The 22,164-nt window shown below is 42.1% G+C and overlaps 1 protein-coding gene across 1 annotated transcript in view; it reads right to left on the bottom strand.

Annotated features, from left to right (window-relative positions):
- LOC137533588 (alpha-actinin-1) overlaps positions 1-22,164 on the bottom strand; it is a 180,110-nt gene that overhangs the window by 22,360 nt on the left and 135,586 nt on the right. The window contains exons 9-16 of the mRNA XM_068254944.1: positions 20,089-20,181; positions 19,680-19,910; positions 18,249-18,396; positions 14,803-14,953; positions 10,216-10,324; positions 4,415-4,555; positions 2,902-3,084; positions 981-1,115 (exon numbers count right to left, since the gene is read on the bottom strand). Coding sequence (XP_068111045.1) covers positions 981-1,115; positions 2,902-3,084; positions 4,415-4,555; positions 10,216-10,324; positions 14,803-14,953; positions 18,249-18,396; positions 19,680-19,910; positions 20,089-20,181 — 1,191 coding nt within the window. The remainder of the gene's footprint in view (positions 1-980; positions 1,116-2,901; positions 3,085-4,414; positions 4,556-10,215; positions 10,325-14,802; positions 14,954-18,248; positions 18,397-19,679; positions 19,911-20,088; positions 20,182-22,164) is intronic.

The raw sequence follows: 22,164 nt of genomic DNA, 5'->3' as shown, positions 1-22,164 counted from the left end.
CAGCTGGCAAGTCACCCACCATGCTAAGCACCTGATCCCATTATATGCACTCAACACCTGGAGCAGAGATCCCTGTCACACCTCAGTATTAATGTCTGTACATATTTTATCAAGAGGTTTGTCTTGTCTCCTGCCTGATACTGGCAGGTGCAAAGCAACTCCCTCTATCAGCACTCAGGGCTACAAGACAGTTTCCAGACGGTTATCTATAACTTGATAGAATATGGATTGATTTCAGGAACTTTATCAACCAGCAGCATGACCAAGAATGGCCATAATTGTGTTGATTTTTTAATGGATTAAAAGTTAGATTTAATTAAAACATCAAATTGAAAAATGAAAGGCTTCTTAACTGAGGGAGTAAGGTGGCAAGCAATCTAATGTTGAGAAGGTGCTAGGTGTCAAACAATCCAACAAAGAAAGGGGAGCAAGTTGGCAAGAGACATAATATTAAGAGGGAGCAAAGTAAGAAAGCAATTCAACATAGAGGGGCAAGGTAGCAAGCGACCCAATATCGAGTAGAGGCAAGGTTGCAAGAAATCCAACATCGAGAAGGTGCAAGGTGGCAAGAAATCCAACATTGAGAAGGGGCAAGGCGGCAAGAAATCCAACAACAGGAAGTGGCAAGGTGGCAAAAAATCCAACATGGAGAAGTAGCAAAGTGGCAAGTGATCGATATAAAGTTGAGATTGGCCATTTACCAAACTATGCACATCAGGTGGTTTAAAGTACTATACCAATGAGAGGCTTCCATCCTCATATTTCCCCCTTCTCTTTCCATAGTATATATAATTTTAATAGTCTGCTATACATATGTAGGCAACACAGTTACCTAAAATGATCACAAACAACTGTTTTGGGTGTTCTTTAGTGCAGTCATACGCCCTCTCTGTTTTATTGTTATTCATTCACTTTGCTGCTGTTTGGCGCATTTTTAAGAGTGCAAACGACAGTATAGACAACGTACAGGTCGCTCATACCTGCATCTTTGTTTGTATCCATGGTCCAATAACATTGGCTTGTGCTGCAAACTGCTTCCTCAGCCTCTCATTCTGCTGCTGCCGCGCATGCTCCTCCATCAGGGCGTTGTCTCTGCGGGGCACCAGTGCTCTGACCTGCATGCAACACATCGCCAACAATTCAGAGAAAAAAACAAAACAAAACAAAAACCACAAAACTCCTATTCTGCAACTAAAAACACCTTTGGTGTACAAATAAACAAACCTTTATATTGTTTTAAATAACATGAAAAATAGATAGCAACTTAATATGTAAACTGGCCTCAATTCAATAACCTTCCCTGCTAAGATTTCTAAGAGAAAATGTACAGGAGAGCTTATCTGTGCATATACACGGTACATCTTAAGACCTGGAACCAAAACTTTAACATTAACAACAAAAGACTGTATAAAAAACACAATCTTACCCCCCCTACCCCCCAATCATAAGAGTAGCGCAGCTAAGATGTCTCTCTGTAGCATCTACAACAGCCCTCCTCATCTACAACAATACAACTTTCCCTCTCTAGCAGTGCTACAAATTGTACTGCATTCCACTATTACAGTGCCCAAGATATACTGCTCACCTTATAGTGTCCCTCCATTATAATGCCTCCAGTTATACTGCTCTGTTATACTACCTCATCTCATATTTTCACTATTCCAGTGCCCCTCTGTTATAGTGGCTTCCCTTGTAGTGCCCATCTACATTAAGGCTTTCAGTTATAATGTGCCCCTGTTGTCCACAATCATTCCAAGTCTTGAATCTGCTGAGTGGCTTCTTCCCTAGTGTCACATGACCATGGTGCCACAGAACAGAGACGACTAGGGAGGAGGGCTTGGAAGGACAGCAGCTGGCTACAGTAAGTGCAACAAAGAGTGGCAACAATTTACTTGCCAAGACACTGCAATGAGAGCTCTGCAATGCAGTAATGGAGACTCAGGGCACCCTGTTAAAGTGGACTTGAACTCTTACACAGAACAGAAGGAAAACAGAGAAATGCACCCTGTATGTAATTAAAGAGTTAAGCCTGTCCGACTCCCCAATGTCTGACTAATCACAAGTTGTAATTTGATCCCTCAGCCATGTCAGCTGACTGCCAAGGCAGATAAGCTCATTTGAAAGCAAAGGTAACAGTATATCTGCTTCCATGAAAGCAGAACGTAGACAAACTGCAGATTTAATGCAGGATTTGTAGTAGCTGTAAGAAAAATGTTTTCACTTAAAGGTTATTTTGTTGTTGCTTATCTTTTACAGCAGAGAGGCAATTCTGAGTTCAGGTCCGCTTTAACAATTTGAGGCACGCGCCCTGGATCAAACGGCTTAGTGACACCACATATTTGAAATGAACATGACCTGGGTGAATTTTCTTTCCACCTAATAGACATTTTTCTCCCCCAAAATCTGGTCTAAATTTTCCAGATCACCTATGCTCTCCACTACTGCCCTTCTCTGGAGCACCTTCGTATATAAGGCCATGTAGGAATGGGTAAGTGTTCTTTGCCCAGCGCTGCAAAATAAACATTAGCAAAAGAGTTAAGGCCCATACACACGTCTGATTTTTGCGAACGATGGGTCGTTTGACTGTCCCGTCGTTCAGTTGTCCGCACTCCAAATCGGGGGGCATGTACAGACGGTCGTTCGCGTGATAAGACTGAGTTTGAGCGATCCGCCCGGCGGATCGCTCAAACTCAGTCTTATCTCGCGAACGACAGTCTGTACACACACCTGATTTCGCATGCGGACGACTGGACGGGACGTTCAAACGACCCGTCGTTCGCAAAAATCAGACGTGTGTATGGGCCTTAAAATACAAACTGGATTTTGTTTGTAGTTTAGGAGATACAGTCCTCTGTATCGTGTGAAACGGCAGAAGGAACAATCGATGTAGAGTGAACTCACATGATCCCACTTGTTGTTGATTTCTTGAGGGGAGATGGTGGTGTAGGGGTTAGTTCCAGACATGTTGACATGATAGGTCTGAGCGATTTTAGAGACTTCATTATGGATTCCAAGGATTGCTTGTCTCTCCTTGTCGGCCTCTGGCAATGTGGCTTTGAACTGTTCATGTGCGGAGGTCAGACCCTAGAACAGGATAAAAATTATGTCCGTTACATTTCATTTCAGGTCTCGAATTCATTGCAGGCTTAGAGGATTCGTGGCAAGTTCAAACAGACAAGGAATCATTAGTATGAAAAGCTTGTGTCAAGGAAAGGGCCAGCGTGAATGCACTGCACCAATGCATCAGTTGCTGCCCAGATGTGGTGCTACTACAATGTAATGGCAACACATCTGCTGCAGCGCATTGCTGCATGTATTTTCTGTGCACAGTGGATCCATCCATTAGACTAAGAAAGGCACATAATGTGCCCGGCAACTGATGCACAAGCACAGCACACTGACTTTAAACCAGCCCCAATACTAAACAGATTAACAATGTCTAATGACAACTAAGTTCCATGCGCTGGTCAAGAGCTAATTTCATTGGGGCCAGAGCCATGTGACACAAGTGGTATGGAACTTTCAATTACCATTTCTGAGTGGGTTCTCTCCTCTGAGTTTGTACAGATAACTACCTATTCAATACAGATGATTAAGAAATAGACAAGAATCAGTGAGTGGGAAGCTTTCTAGAACATTGGAGGGACCGACACTGACAACCCTTCAAAACTCAGGCTTTGTGGGTGCAATTTTAGGTGACCAAAATTATATTTTTTGTAATATGGTGGAAGGGCAGAAGGAGAAGTGAAAATGCTATGGAAAATTGAACATTCACCTTTAATTTGCACACAGTTGGACACTTGAAAACAACTCCCGTGTTAAATGCTCTCTGATTTGCTTGTTTTAGGATGCTGGTGGCTGGATTGCGCACCTGCACCATATAATCTTCAGATACTTTAACAGGAAACCTCTACACCCAAGTCCTCAGGTATGTCAACCTGCTGAAGCCAATTGTAGTATTGCTGACTATTAAACCTGTCATTTACATGATGTTGAATACCAATGAGGTACTGAGTACCCGGTAAAGACAGCCCCATCCCTGGAGTTATTTAAATCCAGACTGAAAAGGCAAAGTTTTGCATTTGCGGACTTCTAGAATTCTTCCTCTGTACCACAATTTACCAGTCAACCAATTACTGGTCTGAGCCAAGCGTATGCGCTTTGAGTCCTACGGGACAAAATCGCTTTACAAATGTTATTTGTTGTTTGTGGACACTGAGACTTCAGTGGGAAATCTGGGTAATACAGAAGCAGCAACTCTTATCTGACCTCTCATTACTGGTATTTTTGGGAGATGCCAGCATTTATAATCTGCCTAGAACTGAATATTTGCATCAAGTGTGTTTTAAATAACCACATTTTTTACTGCTAGTTGTATTTGATGCGAATCCATGCTGGACAGTAATGCTGATACCTGGATCTCCTCGATGGTATGAACGATGAAAGTGTCCTGCAGGTCCTCCATTGCACCTTCCATCCAGTTGTTGAATGGAGCGGCTCTCTTGGCATATTCTAGGTAAAGCTGATCTATGGTTTCCAGCAACTTCTCTGTTTTCTGAAAACATGGACAGTAAAACAATTAGAAACAAACAAGTGAATATGTGCCCACCTCCATTTTATATGTTTATCACTCTACCCATTTGAATGTTCTAAATAACCCAAATACTGCAGCCACCTTATTCCGGGGAAAATAAAGTCTAAGGTATGCCCCTCCCCCTTTCTGCTACAACTCTGCTTTGCCCAACTGCACATAAGCTTTGACTTTGTGGCCAGCAGAGGGCTGTAAATGAAATGTTAAAAGGAACCAGGGATGCGCTTTAGAGTACCGAAGTACTCGAATTCTAAATTCTAATGAAGATTAATTACTGCACCTGTGACTGCGGGATGGGGGGGGGGGGGGTGTTAACTTACCCAGAAGTCCGGGGATCCTATGCATGTCACCGCTGTAGTACGCGACCTTTGGGAGGCATTCCACCACTCACTTCCGCACGTCCATGTCCTCCTTCCGGCGGAAGGAGGAAGTGCGATAGTGAGTGGTGGAACGCGTCCCATAGGTCGCATATTACAGCGGTGACACATAGGATTCCTGGACTTCTGAGTAAGTTAACCCCCCATCCCAAGGTCACAGGTGCCGTAATTAATCTTGATTAGAATTCCAAATTCGAGTACTTCAGAACTCTAAAGCCCATCCCTGAAAGGAACCAGAGGTGAGAGACATATGGAGGCTGCCATATTTCCTTTTAAACAATACCAGTTGCCTGGCACCCTCGCTAATCTTTCTGGTCAGTAGGGTCTAAATCACACACCTGCAACAAGCATGCAGCTAATCTTGTCAGACTTCTGATCTGCATGCTTGTTCAGTGTCTATGGCTTAGTATTAGAAACAGAGGATCAGCAGGCAATGTGCATTGTTTAAATGGAAATAAACATGTCAGCCTCCATATCCCTCTCACCTTGGGTTCCCTTTAAAGGAGAACCTAATTAAGTGGCATTGGATTGGGCCCTCAATAGAAATATCAGCAATATAAACCTTTAATTTTTATTTTTTTGTCCTTCTTATGTAATCAGCTGCACAAGTTTTAAACTCTTCTCTAGCTAGCTGGCTGACTCATCTATCTGAATGAGTCTGGAGAGAACCACAGAGATTCTTTGCCTTAGGGTGCCCATACATTGCTCGATTTTGCAGGATGCTCGACCTTTTGAACCAAATTTAATTGAATCGAAGAATAGCTGCAACATGGCCACCTGATCAATCCTTCGGTCAATCAGTCAAAAGGATCAAACAGGCACAATGGCTCGATTGGGTGCACGGCAGTAACAGCATTCAATATTGTAATGACCGACAGGCCTGTGTGTACCAAAGTATATACGTGTCCCCCCCATGTGCAGTGTTGAAGACTCATCTGTCACACCGGAGCAAATCCCAGCGTCTTGTACCACATGACACTGATGCATGTAGGACGTCACTACATATGCCATTGTCATGTGGTACAGACACTTGTGGCCATGCCAGACACCGGAAGGCCAGGATTCGTGCTGGGGTGTGACAAGTGAGCCTTGACGGCCTTTTGTATAGTGTGTGCCAAGGTTCCAGCTCTTCCAGCACAATGTAAACTTTATGGAGATTAGATTGGCCAATTTTACCACTTTTATGTAGTATGAGAGCCTGTCGGGTCCGCTCTACTACGCAGGCCCAGGAGACTTGTGCCTGCGCAGTAGAGCGGGCCGACAGCGATCGGCTATTTCCGCCTATCTCCGAGTGGAGAGCTGATACTGCGCCTGCGCTGGGAAGGTAAATATTTACATCCCTGCTATTCGGAGGGGCACAGCGGGACCACCGTGGGACACAGGAGGACTTGGGAAGCCTCGATAGGATCCGGAGGCTTCCCCCGCCCGAGGTGAGTACCCCCCAGGGGAACTTTTTAAAGTTACAGGTTTTCTTTAAGCCTGGTACACACACATCAAAGTTTGATTAGCCAGTGTTATCACTTCCATGTAGTATGAGAAATTACATACACAATCTGTTCCTAGTATTCAGAATGTTGGCCCTCATACTAAATGCAGGAGGTAAAATTGGTTATTGATTGGCCAATCATAATTGAAAGTGTGTACCAGGCTTTACATTTTGTGGTGTTGATTTAGGAAGGGTTTACACTTTTTAAAATCCCATGCCTTCTAAAAACCAATGCAAGTCAATGGGATTGTAAAAATAAAGAAATTTTTGCAGGATATCAACCTTTTACTATAATCACCGTCTCGCCTATAGTTACAATATATATATATATATATATATATATATATATATATATATATATATATATATATATATATATATCTCTTATAGCAAATTATATAGGGAGCCAGGTACTATGAAATTACAAATTTATTATATCAAATTATTTCCATATTAGTAGCTGCAACACAACACATTTAAAATCAATTAAAACTCCTGTATATAGCAAAACTACAATGGGGTAATACCTGGATCTTTATAGGTGCACCTATAATTTCATAAGTTACCGGTAATTATATCAAGATTTTTTCTTCAGGCCCCTTTAAATACACAGGTTGTCCCACTGAGTTGGCTATATTGGTCACCAAAACAATGCTCTTCAATCCAACCCATGTGCCATTACAGCACGCCTCTTACTATATAGTAGTATGCTCTCATTACTTAAATGTACAACCCTGCAGCCAGAGCAATCAACCAGACAATACCTTAGGGTTACGTTTTCCCAATGCTTAAAGCGCCATGCAGCACTGTATACTGGTTGATTGCTCTGGCTGCAGGGTTGTATATTAATTAAAGAGGAACTGTAACGACAAAACGTCCCCTGGGGGGTACTCACCTCGGGTGGGGAAAGCCTCCGGATCCTAATGAGGCTTCCCACGCCGTCCTCCATCCCTCAGGGGTCTCGCTGCAGCCCTCCGTGCAGCGGTGACGTCAATATTTACCTTCCCGGCTCCTGCGCTGGCGCTCTGACGGCTGTCGGCTCCGAAGTAGGCGGAAATACCCGATCGCCGTCGGGTCTGCTCTACTGCGCAGGCGCAAGTTTCCGGCGCCTGCGCAGTAGAGCGGACCCGACGGAGATCGGGTATTTCCGTCTATTTCCGTGCCGAAAGCAGCCACAGCGCCCCCGCTGGAGCCAGCAAAGGTAAATTTTGAATCTACAGTCGGGCCAGTCGCCGGCTGTTCGGAGGGCTGCAGCGAGACCCCCGTGGGACAGAGGACGGCGTGGGAAGCCTCATTAGGATCCGGAGGCTTCCCCCAACCGAGGTGAGTACCCCCCAGGGGAGGTTTTTCATGTTACAGAGTCTCTTTAAGATGTGGACGTAATGAGAGCGTACTACTATATAGTAAGAGGCGTGCTGTAATGGCACATGGGTTGGATTGAAGAGCATTGTTTTGGTGACCAATATAGCAAACTCAGTGGGACAACCTGTGCATTTAAAGGGGCCTGAAGAAAAAATCGTGATATAATTACCGGTAACTTATGAAATTATAGGTGCACCTATATAGATCCAGGTATTACCCCATTGTAATTTTGCTATATACAGGAGTTTTAATTGATTTTAAATGTGTTGTGTTGCAGCTACTAATATGGAAATAATTTGATATGACAATAAATTTGTAATTTCATAGTACCTGGCTCCCTATATAATTTGCTATAAGTCAATGGGATTGTTTACACATGCAGGAAGAAAAACTGTGCATGTTTAAATGCAAACCACCGCACAGTGTCCAAAAACTCACATACGAAAAACGTTTGTGTTGTCCGCGTACACAAGTGTGGACCCTCCATAAAATTATTAAATTCAAAGCTAGCAGTAACCACTTATGAGCTCCACATTCTATTTGTATGCAGATTTTTTTCAACAGTTTGGAAGTCACTACTTGACAACGTGTTTGGAGAACAGTTTGGTTTTCTCTCAGAGAACCAGTTATAAAAAACACTTGTCCCCATCCTTAAATGGAAAACAAACGTAGACTCGTAAGAGAGCAGAAAAGGCTCTCAGTAGAGCGCTCTCTCCTCCTCCTCGCCCCACACCTGCACATTCTCCACTGTGATAAATTACTCTGCCAAGAGCTAAAAGGGTTATCTGTCATTGGAATATAAATTTCATAGAAAACAAAGGTGGGGGCCATTCCAAATGCAGGAAAGCTGAAAGCAAACCTGCCTGCTCTGTGAACAATGGCAGCCCTGGATACAGTCTAGAGACATATTTACCAATCCTCACAAAATACTAAAAGCAGCCCAGAGTCAATACCAGACTGATATACAGGACAAAGGGCTAAATAAACACACATATACAATGCAATCTCACCTGCAGGCGAGTCCGCTCCCTCGTAGATTCAGATTCTGTGTTATCTAGAGTTACATTTCTGATCAGCACCGACACCAGGGAACTTTTTAAGGGAGGGGCCAAAAGCGCTAGGCTAATTAAAGGACACCCAAAGTGAAAATAAACCAATGAAATAAACAATTGTATCTATCTTCCTTCTCCTAAAAATGACTTTTTATAATATTCCACAGTTTTATGTTATGTTTAAATCTACTTTTTAAGTGTTTTATTATTTTAACTGTTTTATTGTTTTTGCTCATTGACACATTCATTGACGTATGACAGAGCTAAAATCTATGAACTATTGACTATCTCTTTCCTGCTCTCAGAAGGAATTTTCTGCTAGGAAAGTGTTTTATAGTTTGAATTTCTTATCAGTGAGGGTCACACTGTAGTCACTTCCTGTCTGAGTCAGGACTGAGTCAGCCACTTACATACCTGATATTTCACTCTTTGAGGCCTGGTGCACACCAAAAACCGCTAGCAGATCCGCAAAATGCTAGAGGATTTTGAAACGCTTTTTCTTATTTTTCTGTAGCGTTTCAGCTACCGTTTTGCGGTTTTGTGTAGCGGTTTTGGTGTAGCAGATTTCATATATTGTTACAGTAAAGCTGTTACTGAACAGCTTCTGTAACAAAAACGCCGGCAAAACCGCTCTGAACAGGCGTTTTTCAGAGCGGTTTGCGTTTTTCCTATACTTAACATTGAGGCAGAAACGCATCTGCAATCCAAAAAATGCCTCACCCCGGGAGTATGCGTTTCAGCAAAACGCCTCCCGCTCTGGTGTGAACCACCCCATTGAGATACATTGACCAAGCGTATCCGCAGCCGCAAGCGGCTGCAGAAACGCTGAAAAGGCCGCTCGGTGTGCACCAGCCCTCAGGCAGAGAAATAAAAAAAGGAACACAGCATAGTTATTTATGTGCTAGGCACTGTACATACACATGTCTATCTCATGTCACTTCGGGTATCACATGTCACTTCGGGTATCCTTTAAAGTCAATGGAGAGGAGCCTATTGAGCATTGCAATTAGCTGAAATTGCAACCGTGAAACTTGCAGCAGTTTCAGAGTGATTCAGTTGAGTAAAGTGATAGTCCAAAATCACTTTCCTCTAAATCACTCTGGTATCGTTTGTTTGTTTTTTAAGTGGCAAATTCTCTCTCCTAGCCCTTGTGTCAGTTTCTGTGTCTGAGTATTTATTATGATCATCTGTAAAACTTCTTATGTTACATGTTAATGCACCTTCAGTTCTGGACTTTAGTAGTCATATTACACCAGAGCCCTTCATTAGAAAAGAAAAGTCAATTGCTGCAGTGCAGGGTTTCAAAGGAGCTGGCACAAGGTTTAATGAGAAGCAGAGACGTCATACCTCCAAAGCCTCCCTGCGCTTCTGGGTGAGAACGCCAAGGTTATCCCACTGGTCACAGATTCTTTGGCACCTGGCATTCACGCTTGGAGAATCATAGTAATCCAGCTCGCTACATGCAAATACAGAAAGGCAGTTCATTCCATGCTCACAACTTCAATCATTTCTCATATTTGACCTCAATGTGGCCCTTGAGGACCATTACAAGCAGCCCGACAAGTGAAATAAATTGCTGCAATTGCTTATTGACTTTTCCATCTAGATTGGTTTCCCTTACTACAGCAATTCCATGAATGAGACAGGCATGTAACAAAATCATGAGACACGCTTGACATTGATGTGTGCTATATACCCATTAGCAGTACATTATTGGCATTGTATTGTTATACAACCTCCACAATAAACGTAGCAAGGTAGATTATTAGAAAAAAACAAAAACATGCATGATCAAAATATGCAATTCTATCTATTGTTATTAAAAATCCCTTTTCCATTTCAGTATGCAGTCAGCTGTGATTATCTGTATATGATAAATAAATAAAACATAGGTTTCCTTGCACCCAAGACAACACCCAGAATTTTACATGTATAATACTGAGCTGATCACCAACAGACACCCCTGGTTACCATTTCCTGTCTCACACAGGTTATGTGTGAGATAATTAATTGCATGTGTAGTACAAATAATACATAGAACATTAGCAGCAAAGAAGAGTCTTATTTTTATTTTCATTTAATAGATTTATAGCTTTATTTATAGTATTGCATCAGACTGCCCCAGTTGCAGTTTAGAATCCACACTCTGCTTTTTAAGCTGTAAAACAAGCAGAGCTAATGTCCCTATGAACTTTACTGCAGTAAAACCTCGTCTCTCAGGGCCTATTTCCACTAAGCCCGAATCCATGCTGAATCCGCAGTGTTTACAAACATGCAAGCTTCACGGGGAAATGCCACCTATTTATTTCAATGCCAGCCATCCAGATCACAATTCAGTGTGAATCTGGACTGCATGCTGCAGAAATCTGCACTATGCAATTTGGTCTGTGGTTACTGGCTACGCAGCAGAATGGGAGATGCTAGCAAATCGGAAACGGACACAGCTCCCAGTGGAAACCAGCCCTCACCGTTTCTTGGCTGTTTTAGCTCTTCAGAAGAGGGACTGAGTAATGTAGTCTAGAAGCTAAGAGAAGCTCTTTTGCATAGATAACCACTCTACTACTACACATTATTTCTTAGTAGAGCTAGTATCGTATGTGTATATGTTTATCTCATCATGCCACACGTCACTTCAGGTTCACTTTAAACATCGTCACCTGCGATAGATCAGAACTCGATCGCTTGGGCAAGGCTGAAGCTGTACAGATGCACTGATAGCCTCCAGTCTGGCGACGCATTATTTTGCTACAGAGGGGAGTGGCAAACCGATGACAGTGGCGCATGATGGAGCGTCAGAGTAGGCAGGGGAGTGGGGAGAACACCACCCTGAGCCTAGTTAGTCTGCCAGTGGGAATGGTTGCCAAGGTGGCCGGGAGCCGCTGTACACACCTCAGCCAAGTTGAATATAGCGTGTGTGGGAAGGTTAAAGGTGCACGTACACGATTCAATCACTTTAACAGATTAAACAAAAAAACATGGAAAATCTATTATAAAGGCCCTCTTGATTGAGGTTTGAATATTTTATCAATTGAAATTTTTTTAAGTGATCAAGCACAGTGGGAGAATGTGGTTGGCCACAGGAGCCAGCAGAGATATGTTCACAGTGAATCGTACAACACAAAGCAAGCAGTGGTGCTACTAATATTTAATTAGACTGATGAAATCCGATCTTGTGCAAGGTCATGGAAGCCATAGATAGAGTGATAATCGATTTTCTCCTCAGTCTAATAAAAAGCGCATAGTGTATTCCCAACGTTTATCTACAGCAGACACCGGAAAATAGCGAAATATTTATAGCATTATTGCAATGAGTACAGCAGACACAGAATGATTTTTTTTCTCTACATCAGTTTAGATATCAAAACAAAATACTAAACTACCTGGAACAAAACCTTTCCCAATGAAACAGTCTGTGTCCACCTGCGTCTGTGTGCCAAAAGCTGTACTGTGCAGGCGCACTGTGGGGGCCGTGATCGCTGGTGAGCACACGCAGAGCCGCAGGCGAGCACTACTGCGAGTGCAGGGCCGCGGACAAGCGTGCATTCTCTTCCCCCCTCCCCCCCCCAAAAAAAAACCTGGCGCCCATTTATAAAACGAATGGGCCTAATGCCTAGTATATAGTAATATGCAAATATATAATAGATTAGATTTTTTTTAATACTTTTCTGAGCATATTATGTCCTTTTTCTATAATTATATTCCCAGAACAGAAAGATACGTAAACAGCGCTTAGCTATTGAATACAGGTTTCAAATGTAAATAACTGCTGTACCCAGCCATAGTAACATAACAGGAGCCCATGGTCCCAGGCCTGGCATTACTCAGGCATCTCCAGAGAGTTCACAGAACCCCAAGCAGGTTCATTATAAAAGTGACCATACACTTTAAGATGGCCACCACATTTAACCATCAGATAGATCATTGTAAGATCCAATCTGATCTGAGAGGAATCTATTACTGCTACACACTTGGCATAGATTTTTAAATGATTTCAGAATGAAACCTATTAAAATCTATCGAACTGCAGCGCTGCACTGTTGGATGCAATGCTATGGGCTGCTGATCTGCCACCACTCCTGATCCTCCACTGATCGATATCTTCTGACTGGAGCGATTGACTTATACCAGCCAAAAATCAATCGGACCAGACGTGGCATGGACGGGGGGAATCGATAAGTATATGGCCACCTTAAGTGGTTGGATTTATTAAAAACTGTCTGCTATGACTAGTAAAACACTGTACTCCTCTCCTAGCTCATATCTAAAGGCACTATAGCGAAAAACTGTAAAATGTTAAATATGTGCAAACATATACAAATAAGAAGTACATTTTTTCCAGAGAAAAATGAGCCATCAATTACTTTTCTCCTATGTTCCTGTCACTTTCAGTAGGTAGTAGAAATCTGACAGAAGTGACAGGTTTTGGACTAGTCCATCTCTTCATGGGGGGATTCTCAGGGATATATTTATTTTCAAAAGCACTTAGTGAATTGCAGTTGCTCTGTCCAACTGCCAAAAAACTGTGTAGCAAGCAGGGAAGCTGGCCAGCATTATTGTTTAAATCCTTTTTTTGGGAATATCTTTATAAAGATATGCTGAGAATCCCCTATGAAGAGATGGACTAGTCCAAAGCCTGTCATCTTCTGTTAGATCTCTACTGCCTACTGTAAGTGATAGCATTATAGGAGAAAAGTCATTTATGGCTCATTTTACTCTGGAAAAAATGTACTTCTTATTTCTATATGTTTGCACACATTTTAAATTTTACAGTTTTTCGCTGTTGTGCCCCTTTAAATATCTTTAGGGTGGCTAAAAGGTTTGTAAACTAGGATCTAGGAGGAGTAGTAAGAAAGGCATTAACAATAGAAAGAGGTGATGAAAGGGTATAAAGTAACAGGGATCTGTACCAGGTAGCCAAACAATGGCTGACAAAATGGCAAAAGCATAGCTGAAAAAAAAGTTACAAGTCAATAGGGGTGCTGTTGCCCAAATGAAAAGCACATCTATCCAATATAACACTATCATAAAAGCCTTGTCTAATCCATACCTTGCACTGACTGCGGCCAATAGCACCAAGATACTGCTGTCTGCATTGTATGGTTTATGAATCTAGTTTTAAAGAGGAACTCCAGTGAAAATAATGTAATAAAAAAGTGCTTCATTTTTACAATAATTATGTATAAATGATTTAGTCAGTATTTGCCCATTGTAAAATATTGTAAATCCCTGATTTATATTCTGACATTTATCACATGGTGACATTTTTACTGCTGGCAAGTGATGTAGCTGCTGCTTGCTGTTTTGGCAGTTGGAAACCGCTATTTCCCACAATGCAACAGGGTTCACAGACAAGAAAACTGCCAAGAGTATGTACTCAGAATTTCTTTGTGGGAGGGGTTTCACCACAATATCAGTAATACAGCGCCCCCTGATGGTCTATTTGTGAAAAGGAATAGATTTATCTAAAAAAGGGGGTATCAGCTACTGATTGGGATAAAGTTCAATTCTTAGTCGGAGTTTATCTTTAATTCAGACTTACAGAATCTTAAAGGATGATCCTGAGAATGGAAACCTTTATATTAGCCTCACATGCATGACAGTGCCCTGTTCTGCAAATTAACCCACAATTGAACACATAGCACACATTGTAGAGTAGCGACTGATGCACCACCTTATGCTGATCAGATTTCAGCAGAGATTGGATTGAATATCCAGCTGCCCTCTCTGCTAGTTTTGCACTGCTGAATCCAGTACAAAACTACGCGGCTGCCAATGTCTCGTGGCTCACATGATTAAAATGTACTTCTGCTGACTAGGACACTTTCGTTTGGAACTGCTCTAAGTTAGCGGACCAGCAAAGTGGGAGTCATTGGATCACTGTCAGATTATTTCACAGTAATCAAATCCGTGGGGAAAACTTTTAGCCATACATACTTGAGTTCCTGAGCAATAGCTGCTATCTGCTCTACTCGGTCCTGATGAGCAGCCAGATCACTTTCAAAGGCCTCGTGTTTCTTCAGCAAAGCCTTGATTTCTGATAGGCTTGCGGTCTCATAGTCTTTCTTTTGCAGCATGTTCTCTTTTCCTGTTGAGAGAAGAAATGAGCCGTCAGTGATGGCACCCGGAGATAGCTAATAGAAATGGACCATATTAGAAGAATAAAATCTCTGTGTCATCCATATCCAGACTCAATATGCATTTATACAGATTATTTAGTATTTGTATAGTGCTGACATTTTCCACAGTGCTTTACAGAGTACATAGTCTTGTCACTACCTGTCCCTCAGAAAGACTTACAATCTAATCCCCACCATAGTCATATGTCCATTGCAGTCTAATGCTAGGTACAGACCATACAATTTTCTGGCTGATTTACCTGCCAGATCGGTTATTTCCAACATGTCCAATTTGAATTTCTTTTGATCGTTTTTTTCCAAACTATTTTCATTCAGTTCTATGAAAATTGATTAAAAAAATAAATAAAATAAAAGATTGAAAAAACTATTAAAAGTTCAGATCGGACATGTTGGAAATAATCGATCTGGCAGGTAAATCTGCCAGAATATTGTATGGTGTGTACCTAGCATTAGGTCAATTTAGCCGGAAACCAATTCACTTATCTGTAGATTTTTGGGATGTGGGAGGAAATTTGAGTGCCTGGAGGAAAGGACAGGAAGAACATACAAAGTTAACATCTTCCACAGGACTTTACAGCAATGCAAGCGGGTCTTATATTTTCAATGCAAGCTCTTCCTTTCTATTTTCTTTGGATTCTTTTGGATGACTAGGATTCAACTGTGGTGTTTCAAAACAGCCCATTTTTCTTCAACAGGCACAATGTAATCACCACAATAGAGTGATACCCAACATCCTGATAAAGAAGACCTGCACCAACCACAGGCATTATTGAACTTTTACTGTTTTTACCAATAGGAAACACTGAACAGCAGTCTACTAGTTTGGTTTTCCTTGAGATGAGAAAAACTCTAGAGATAATTATATGTGTAACAGCAATGGTGTATATAGTACTTTGCTGGAGAATTGCATTCTTATTTTCAGTCTATGGATTTACATTTTTAAATGTTTAGTGTGCACAGCAGCCATGTCCGTGTAATGTTGATCTTGTTCATTCAGCTCCAAACAACAAATGAATTCGATTTTGAGCTTGAGGGTGCTCTCTTGTTACCAGGATTATTTTCACAGTCACAAAAAATGCTTTGTTTCTATTGTGTTTACAGGAAAGCTAGTCTGGTCTATTAACTCTTGTAAAAAATAAAATTAAAAAAAAGTGAAAAGGGAATACAGGTATGTTCTATCTATGCTTGGCACTATAGTTACCCATATGTTTATCTCATCCTGTCATATCAGTTCACTTACACTTGAAGGGACATCTGAAGTGAGATGGATATGGCTGCCATAATGATTTCCATTTAAAGAATACAAGTTGCCAGACAGTCCTGCTGATCCTTTGCCTCTAATAGAATAGGTAGTGGTCGACCTACCTCCTCCAAAAAGATACCAAAAACTGTTGGTTTATAGTAATCAATTTATTCACAATACTCCAAAAGTGCAATACGTTTCACAGGTTTGATACCGCTTCGTCAGGTAATAACGGAGTAATAGCATATAGGGTCAGTAGAAGAGCCTAGCTGCATGCTTGTTTCAGGTGTATGATTCAGACACTACTGCAGCCAAAGAGATCAGCGTGACTGCCAGGCAAATGGTATTGTTGAAAGTGAACCAAGCACCATTTTTAGCACCCAGGGCATCTCAATAGCACATGAAAAATGCATGCCAACAATATGTCTCTATTATTAAAATAAACTTTCATTTTACCTTTTATTTTAGATTCAAAGTAGTTTTATTAGCCTACCTCAGCAGGCCTGCCTGTCAGTTCCCAGCTGCATAGATTTCAGGAAGCTAATTGTTTTATTGTAGTCATTACCAAGAAGTAAACAATACTTTTTCATCAACAGAGGGGGGTGGGTAATTAGGACAGTTACTTTAAAGAGATTATCTAAATGAATGTGTAATAGCATCTCTGACTCTATAAATAAGGACTGTGAGAAGGGGAGGAGGGAACTTCTATGAACTTCTTCAGCTTCTATGCCAGGAGAAATTCCAGTGAAAAAAAGGGTGCTTAGTTCCCTTTAAAATGAAATAAATATGGCAGCCTCCATATACCTCTCACTTCAGGTTCCCTTTAAGACAATATACAGCTTGAAAGCCCAACTAAATTGAAAATGAACAAGCAACCATGCTGACCAATGTAAATGAATTACAGGCACTTACTTTGGAACTGTACTTTGAAGATTAAATTTCCTTTGTGTAGCTGATCACCTATCCATGCAGGCTTAAAACATATCCATTTATTTCCAACAGCAGTGTTAAAGGGAAGGTCCAAGCAAAATAAAAAATGAGTTTCACTTACCTGGGGCTTCTACCAGCCCCATGCAGCCATCCTGTGCCCTTGTAGTCACTCACTGCTACTCCAGTCCCCTGCTAGCAGGGCCGCATTGCGTACATTTTTACGCATTCCCGCTAGTGCAGGAACATTACATACATTTTTACGCATTACTGGTTCAATGCGTAAAAATGTACGCATTGAACCAGTGACGTGTAAACATGTATGTGTTAATGTTCCTGCACTAGCGGGAATGCGTAAAAATGTACGCAATGTGGCCCGCCGACCTCCGAGGTCGGAAAGCTGCCAGCGGGGGACTGGAGCAGCAGTGAGTGACTACGAGGGCACAGGATGGCTGCATGGGGCTGGTAGAAGCCCCAGGTAAGTGAAACTCATTTTTTTATTTTGCTTGGACCTTCCCTTTAATGTCTTACAAATGCCCATCACCTATTTCCCGTGAAATAAAAAGATGAGCTTCCTTACAAAGAATGCAACGCTGGGGCAAGACTAGCAGCTATTTTACTTCCTATTTTAGGGTGTAAACTGATCATCTCAGCTCAGTCCAGAGAGGAAGCAAGCTGTACCACACTGACAAGTACATTTGGCCCCTGAAAAACCTATCATGTCCACCACTTAGATTGTTTAGATTCACTTATCCTAACTGCTATTAAAGCCTGACTTTTTCAATCTTAGATTTAGTAGAGCTTTAATGCAATAACCTAAAACGTGTACACAGTAATGAAAGCCATCTGATACTGTTATTCTGTTTGTGTATCTGCATGGGAGCACATTTACAGACAAGTGTGTATTTAGGGGGTTATCAGTGTATCACGCTGGGGTCATGTATTCCCACATAGTACTGAGGGATCCTCTTCTTGTCCAGACATTGAACAGAAACAGATCCAGAACGCCAACAGTTCCAGCAGCCAGTGACAAGAAAGGCCTGCAATGCACAGAAAGCGTGTGATCGTATTACCATCAGTCCAGGCTTCATGAATAGAGGCTTTCTGCCGAAACTTTTCAGCCAAGTGGTCTAGTCTTTCCAGCCTCCGGATCTCATTCAGCAGCCACTCCTCATAGCCCTTCTCTGCGTGTTCCAATCCTCCCCATGCATTGTTTATATCCTGGATAAGGGAAAAGGGAGACTATAATCAATCTTGTAACTACAGAACAATGACAATGGAAAGAAGGACTGCCAGAAAAAAGCAAGGCAGGCAGAACACGCTGTAAGAACTAGAATTATTCACATAATACTTCTGCATTTAAATCCAAGATTCCTCAAGCATTGACCTTGCGCCTTGTTTGTATGGCTTGGAAAATCCAATACAACATCAGTATATTTTTGTCCAAGGAATTTTCAATCAGCTGCCTTTTTCAGGCTCGTAATGCCTGAAAAACAACAGATATGCAAATAGCTTTCTATTTAGTGAATTCTACTAGAAACCCCAGAAAAGGCATGATAACCGAAAATATCTTCACTGAATGCAATGCAGGCAGACAAAAGCGATTGTGTACATTACCCATAGTTTATGGTTTTCAAAATGCTGCATGTAGGATTTACATGGACACCCTCAAACATGATGCCAACAAGACACTCTGGTGGCACATTGATATTAATAGAGATCTCATGACAGCAGAAGCGAAGCACTTAAAGTGTAAAAGTGGTATACAACTCAAATTTCATCTCTGGCCTAAAACAGTAAACCTAGCATAAAACTAATAGGAAAAAGATATGACTGGTTTCCAAGATACTGAAAGGGTTCATCAAGGGCGTAGCAATTGCCATAGCAGCTTCTATGGGGCACTGGAGCAGAGGGGGCCCAGGTGGCACTTGATGTATTCACCATTAACTTTCTTGTGTTTCTCCACTCTATGATTTCGTATAAGTGCCCATGGACTATATGCAATGTAGATTGCATAACAATGTAAATTGCCCACTTAACTCATATCCCTTGCTCAAGAGTGCCTACATCAGAGGCCCCCATGAAAGTTTTGCTATGGGGCCCTATGATCTCTACCTATGCAGCTGGGGTTAATACTAAAAAAAAATTCACTCAGAAGCTAAAGAGTTGCCTGTGGACAAAATAATAAGATTGACACGTAATTCAGGCACCAGCAGCTGAATTACACATCTTTTCTTCTAATTTGAGTGTCCAAATTAGTCACTGAGCGCAGCTATATCCGTAATACTTATTACAGGCTATGGCGGCATCCAAATCATCGGCGCAGCGGTGCACCAAAACTAGCTGTATCAGTCTTTGATGGCCATAACCATGCTGATATTTTGGGATGGAACTGCACTTTATCTCATTCACTTTCATCTTCAGATTTTTGGTACAGCTATAATAATCAAAAGAGCCTAAAAATGAACACCTCTGACCTAGATGCTTGGGCTGTCTAGGCTTACCGAGACCATCTTTCCCTCAGATGGCATGAAAGCGGGACGGTTGCTGAGCCTCAGCTTTGTTTGAAGAGTGTTGAAGTTGATCTCAAGCTGACACTTTTCCTGGACCTTGGGGGGCTTGTGTTGACGTCTGTAGTCCCTGAAGTCCTCCAGCTTCTGCTGCATAGCCTGCATGGTGTTTTCCGGAGCACGGTTCTCCAGCCAAGGGATTGTCCGTCGGATCCATTCTAACAGCTGACAGGAATAATAAGGCAAAACCTATTATACACCACAAGCCTAAGATTCTTAAATGGTACATTTCTACAGCACTGTATGTGTAATAAGAGGTACTCTTAATGCAATATTTCACTAAACCCTCTAACATTAAAGGAGTTAACCTTTTTCTTTGTCTGTCTTTTGTTGCAACACATACATCACTGGCCAGCTTCTCATAGTCTTCCATGAGCTGTTCATTCTCCTGATTGACCGCGAGCACTTTGCAGATCCGATTGGCTGCCGTCTCCGCCTGTACAGAGAACACAGAGAAAGACAGCGGGTAAGGATCACATGCCATACAACAGATTTATCTTCTCACAACACATATGAAAAAAGCTGCTTTAAAGCAAACCTGACAGCAGGAGGAAAACTCGCTTACTGCTGCAGTTCTAAGGAGATTCATGTATGGTAATTGGCAAAGCAGCCACAAAATACCTTAGGAAGTAGATACCGATTAGTTCGTTGTTTTCAAAAATATTAAATTAAGTATTTGGACAGCTTCCAAAAATTTTCAACCCAAACTTAATTCCTCCACCGTAACAGGAACATGTAGAATATTTGTGAAAAAAAATTCAAATCTAAATTCTATTTTATTCTCCAAAAATGTGTCCCAAATTAATGGTATTAAGCACTCTCTCTCTCTTTCTCGCATTCTACTCTTATCCTTCCAACTAATTCTTGCTCAAAGGCAAGAAAGGCCGTAAAGGCCCAGGTCTTGAGCGGCAGTGGCCCAGGGGCATCTGAACATAAAAGAGCAGTTGCTTCATAAGAAAGAGGAGGCTGAAAATGGGGAGCAACACATGGAAAAAGGGAAACTGATGCCCAAAGGAGCTGTTCATGAAATAGAGGGGCTACACTAAATGCATGACACATATGGCAGATGGGCTGCACATGGAATTGGAGGGGCTGCACATGGAATTGGAGGGGCCCTGCTAAACAAGGAAAGGAAGCCACAGCATACTTGGCCTAGGGGCACAAAAAATATAAATCCGGCCTTGCTCAATGGACGTATTACACATGGTAGATGAGACGCAAAATGAGATAGCAATGCCACGTGTAGCATGCAGTGCATTGCTCTGACCTGATATTTTCTAAAGGCGCTGAGGTAGCAACTGGTGACAGGCACACTGACACAGCAATCTGAAGACTTTAGAACAGACTGAAATTAAAGGGATACTGTAGGGGGGTTGGGGGAAAATGAGCTGAACTTACCCGGGGCTTCTATTGGTCCCCCGCAGACATCCTGTGTTGGTGCAGCCACTCACCGATGCTCCGGCCCCGCCTCCAGTTCACTTCTGGAATTTCTGACTTTAAAGTCAGAAAACCACTGCGCCTGCACGCCCGTGTCCTCGCTCCCACTGATGTCACCAGGAGTGTACTGCGCAGACACAGACCATAGTGGGCCTGCGCTGTGCGCTCTTGATGACATCAGCGGGATCGAGGACACGGCAACGCAGGCGCAGTGGTTTTCAGACTTTAAAGTCTGAAATTCCAGAAGTGAACCGAAGGCGGGGCCGGAGCATCGGTGAGTGGCTGCGCCAACACAGGATGTCTGCGGAGGACTGTTAGAAGCCCTGGGTAAGTTCAACTCATTTTCCCCCGACCCCCCTACAGTATCCCTTTAATTCTTACTATTTATAGGCATGCCTACATTATTACATGTAGTGACCATATTCTGTACTATGCAGAATTTTCTTTGGGCTGGTGAAGGCATTGGCAGGTTTACTTTAAAGCATCAAATTAGAATTAAATAAAAAAGTATACACATTTATAGCTGCATACAAACAGATTTCCTCATTACCATTTTTAGAATCATCCCGGGCTGTTAACAATTAGGCCCTGTTCAGACTATGCGCGTTTACAGAACGCATAGAGATGCAAAGAAACCGCAAGTTGAAAAACGCATGTGTTTGCATGCGTTTTTCTTGCGTTCAAATGCGTTTTCTATTGCGTTTTTCACACAGGAAACAGAAAAGAATTATGGGAAACGCAGAGGGAAACTTACGCAAAAAACGCAATACTACGCGTTTTTGATACGCGTCCATAGACTATCATTGTGTACGTTTCTGTGCGTACCGCACAGAACTGCATGCAGCAATGCGGACGAGAAACGTATGCGTCTCATACGCATAAATGTGAACCAGCCCATTGAAAAACATTACTAGCCATTTCAATGCGGAAACTCTGGCCGTATGCGTTCTCTAAAAATGGCTAGGAACGCTCATAGTCTGAA

The sequence above is a fragment of the Hyperolius riggenbachi genome, chromosome 9 (assembly GCF_040937935.1).
Source record: "Hyperolius riggenbachi isolate aHypRig1 chromosome 9, aHypRig1.pri, whole genome shotgun sequence".
NCBI lineage: Eukaryota > Metazoa > Chordata > Amphibia > Anura > Hyperoliidae > Hyperolius > Hyperolius riggenbachi.
The sequence above is the reverse complement of the archived record's forward strand: the minus strand, read 5'-3'. Positions and strand labels throughout refer to the sequence as shown.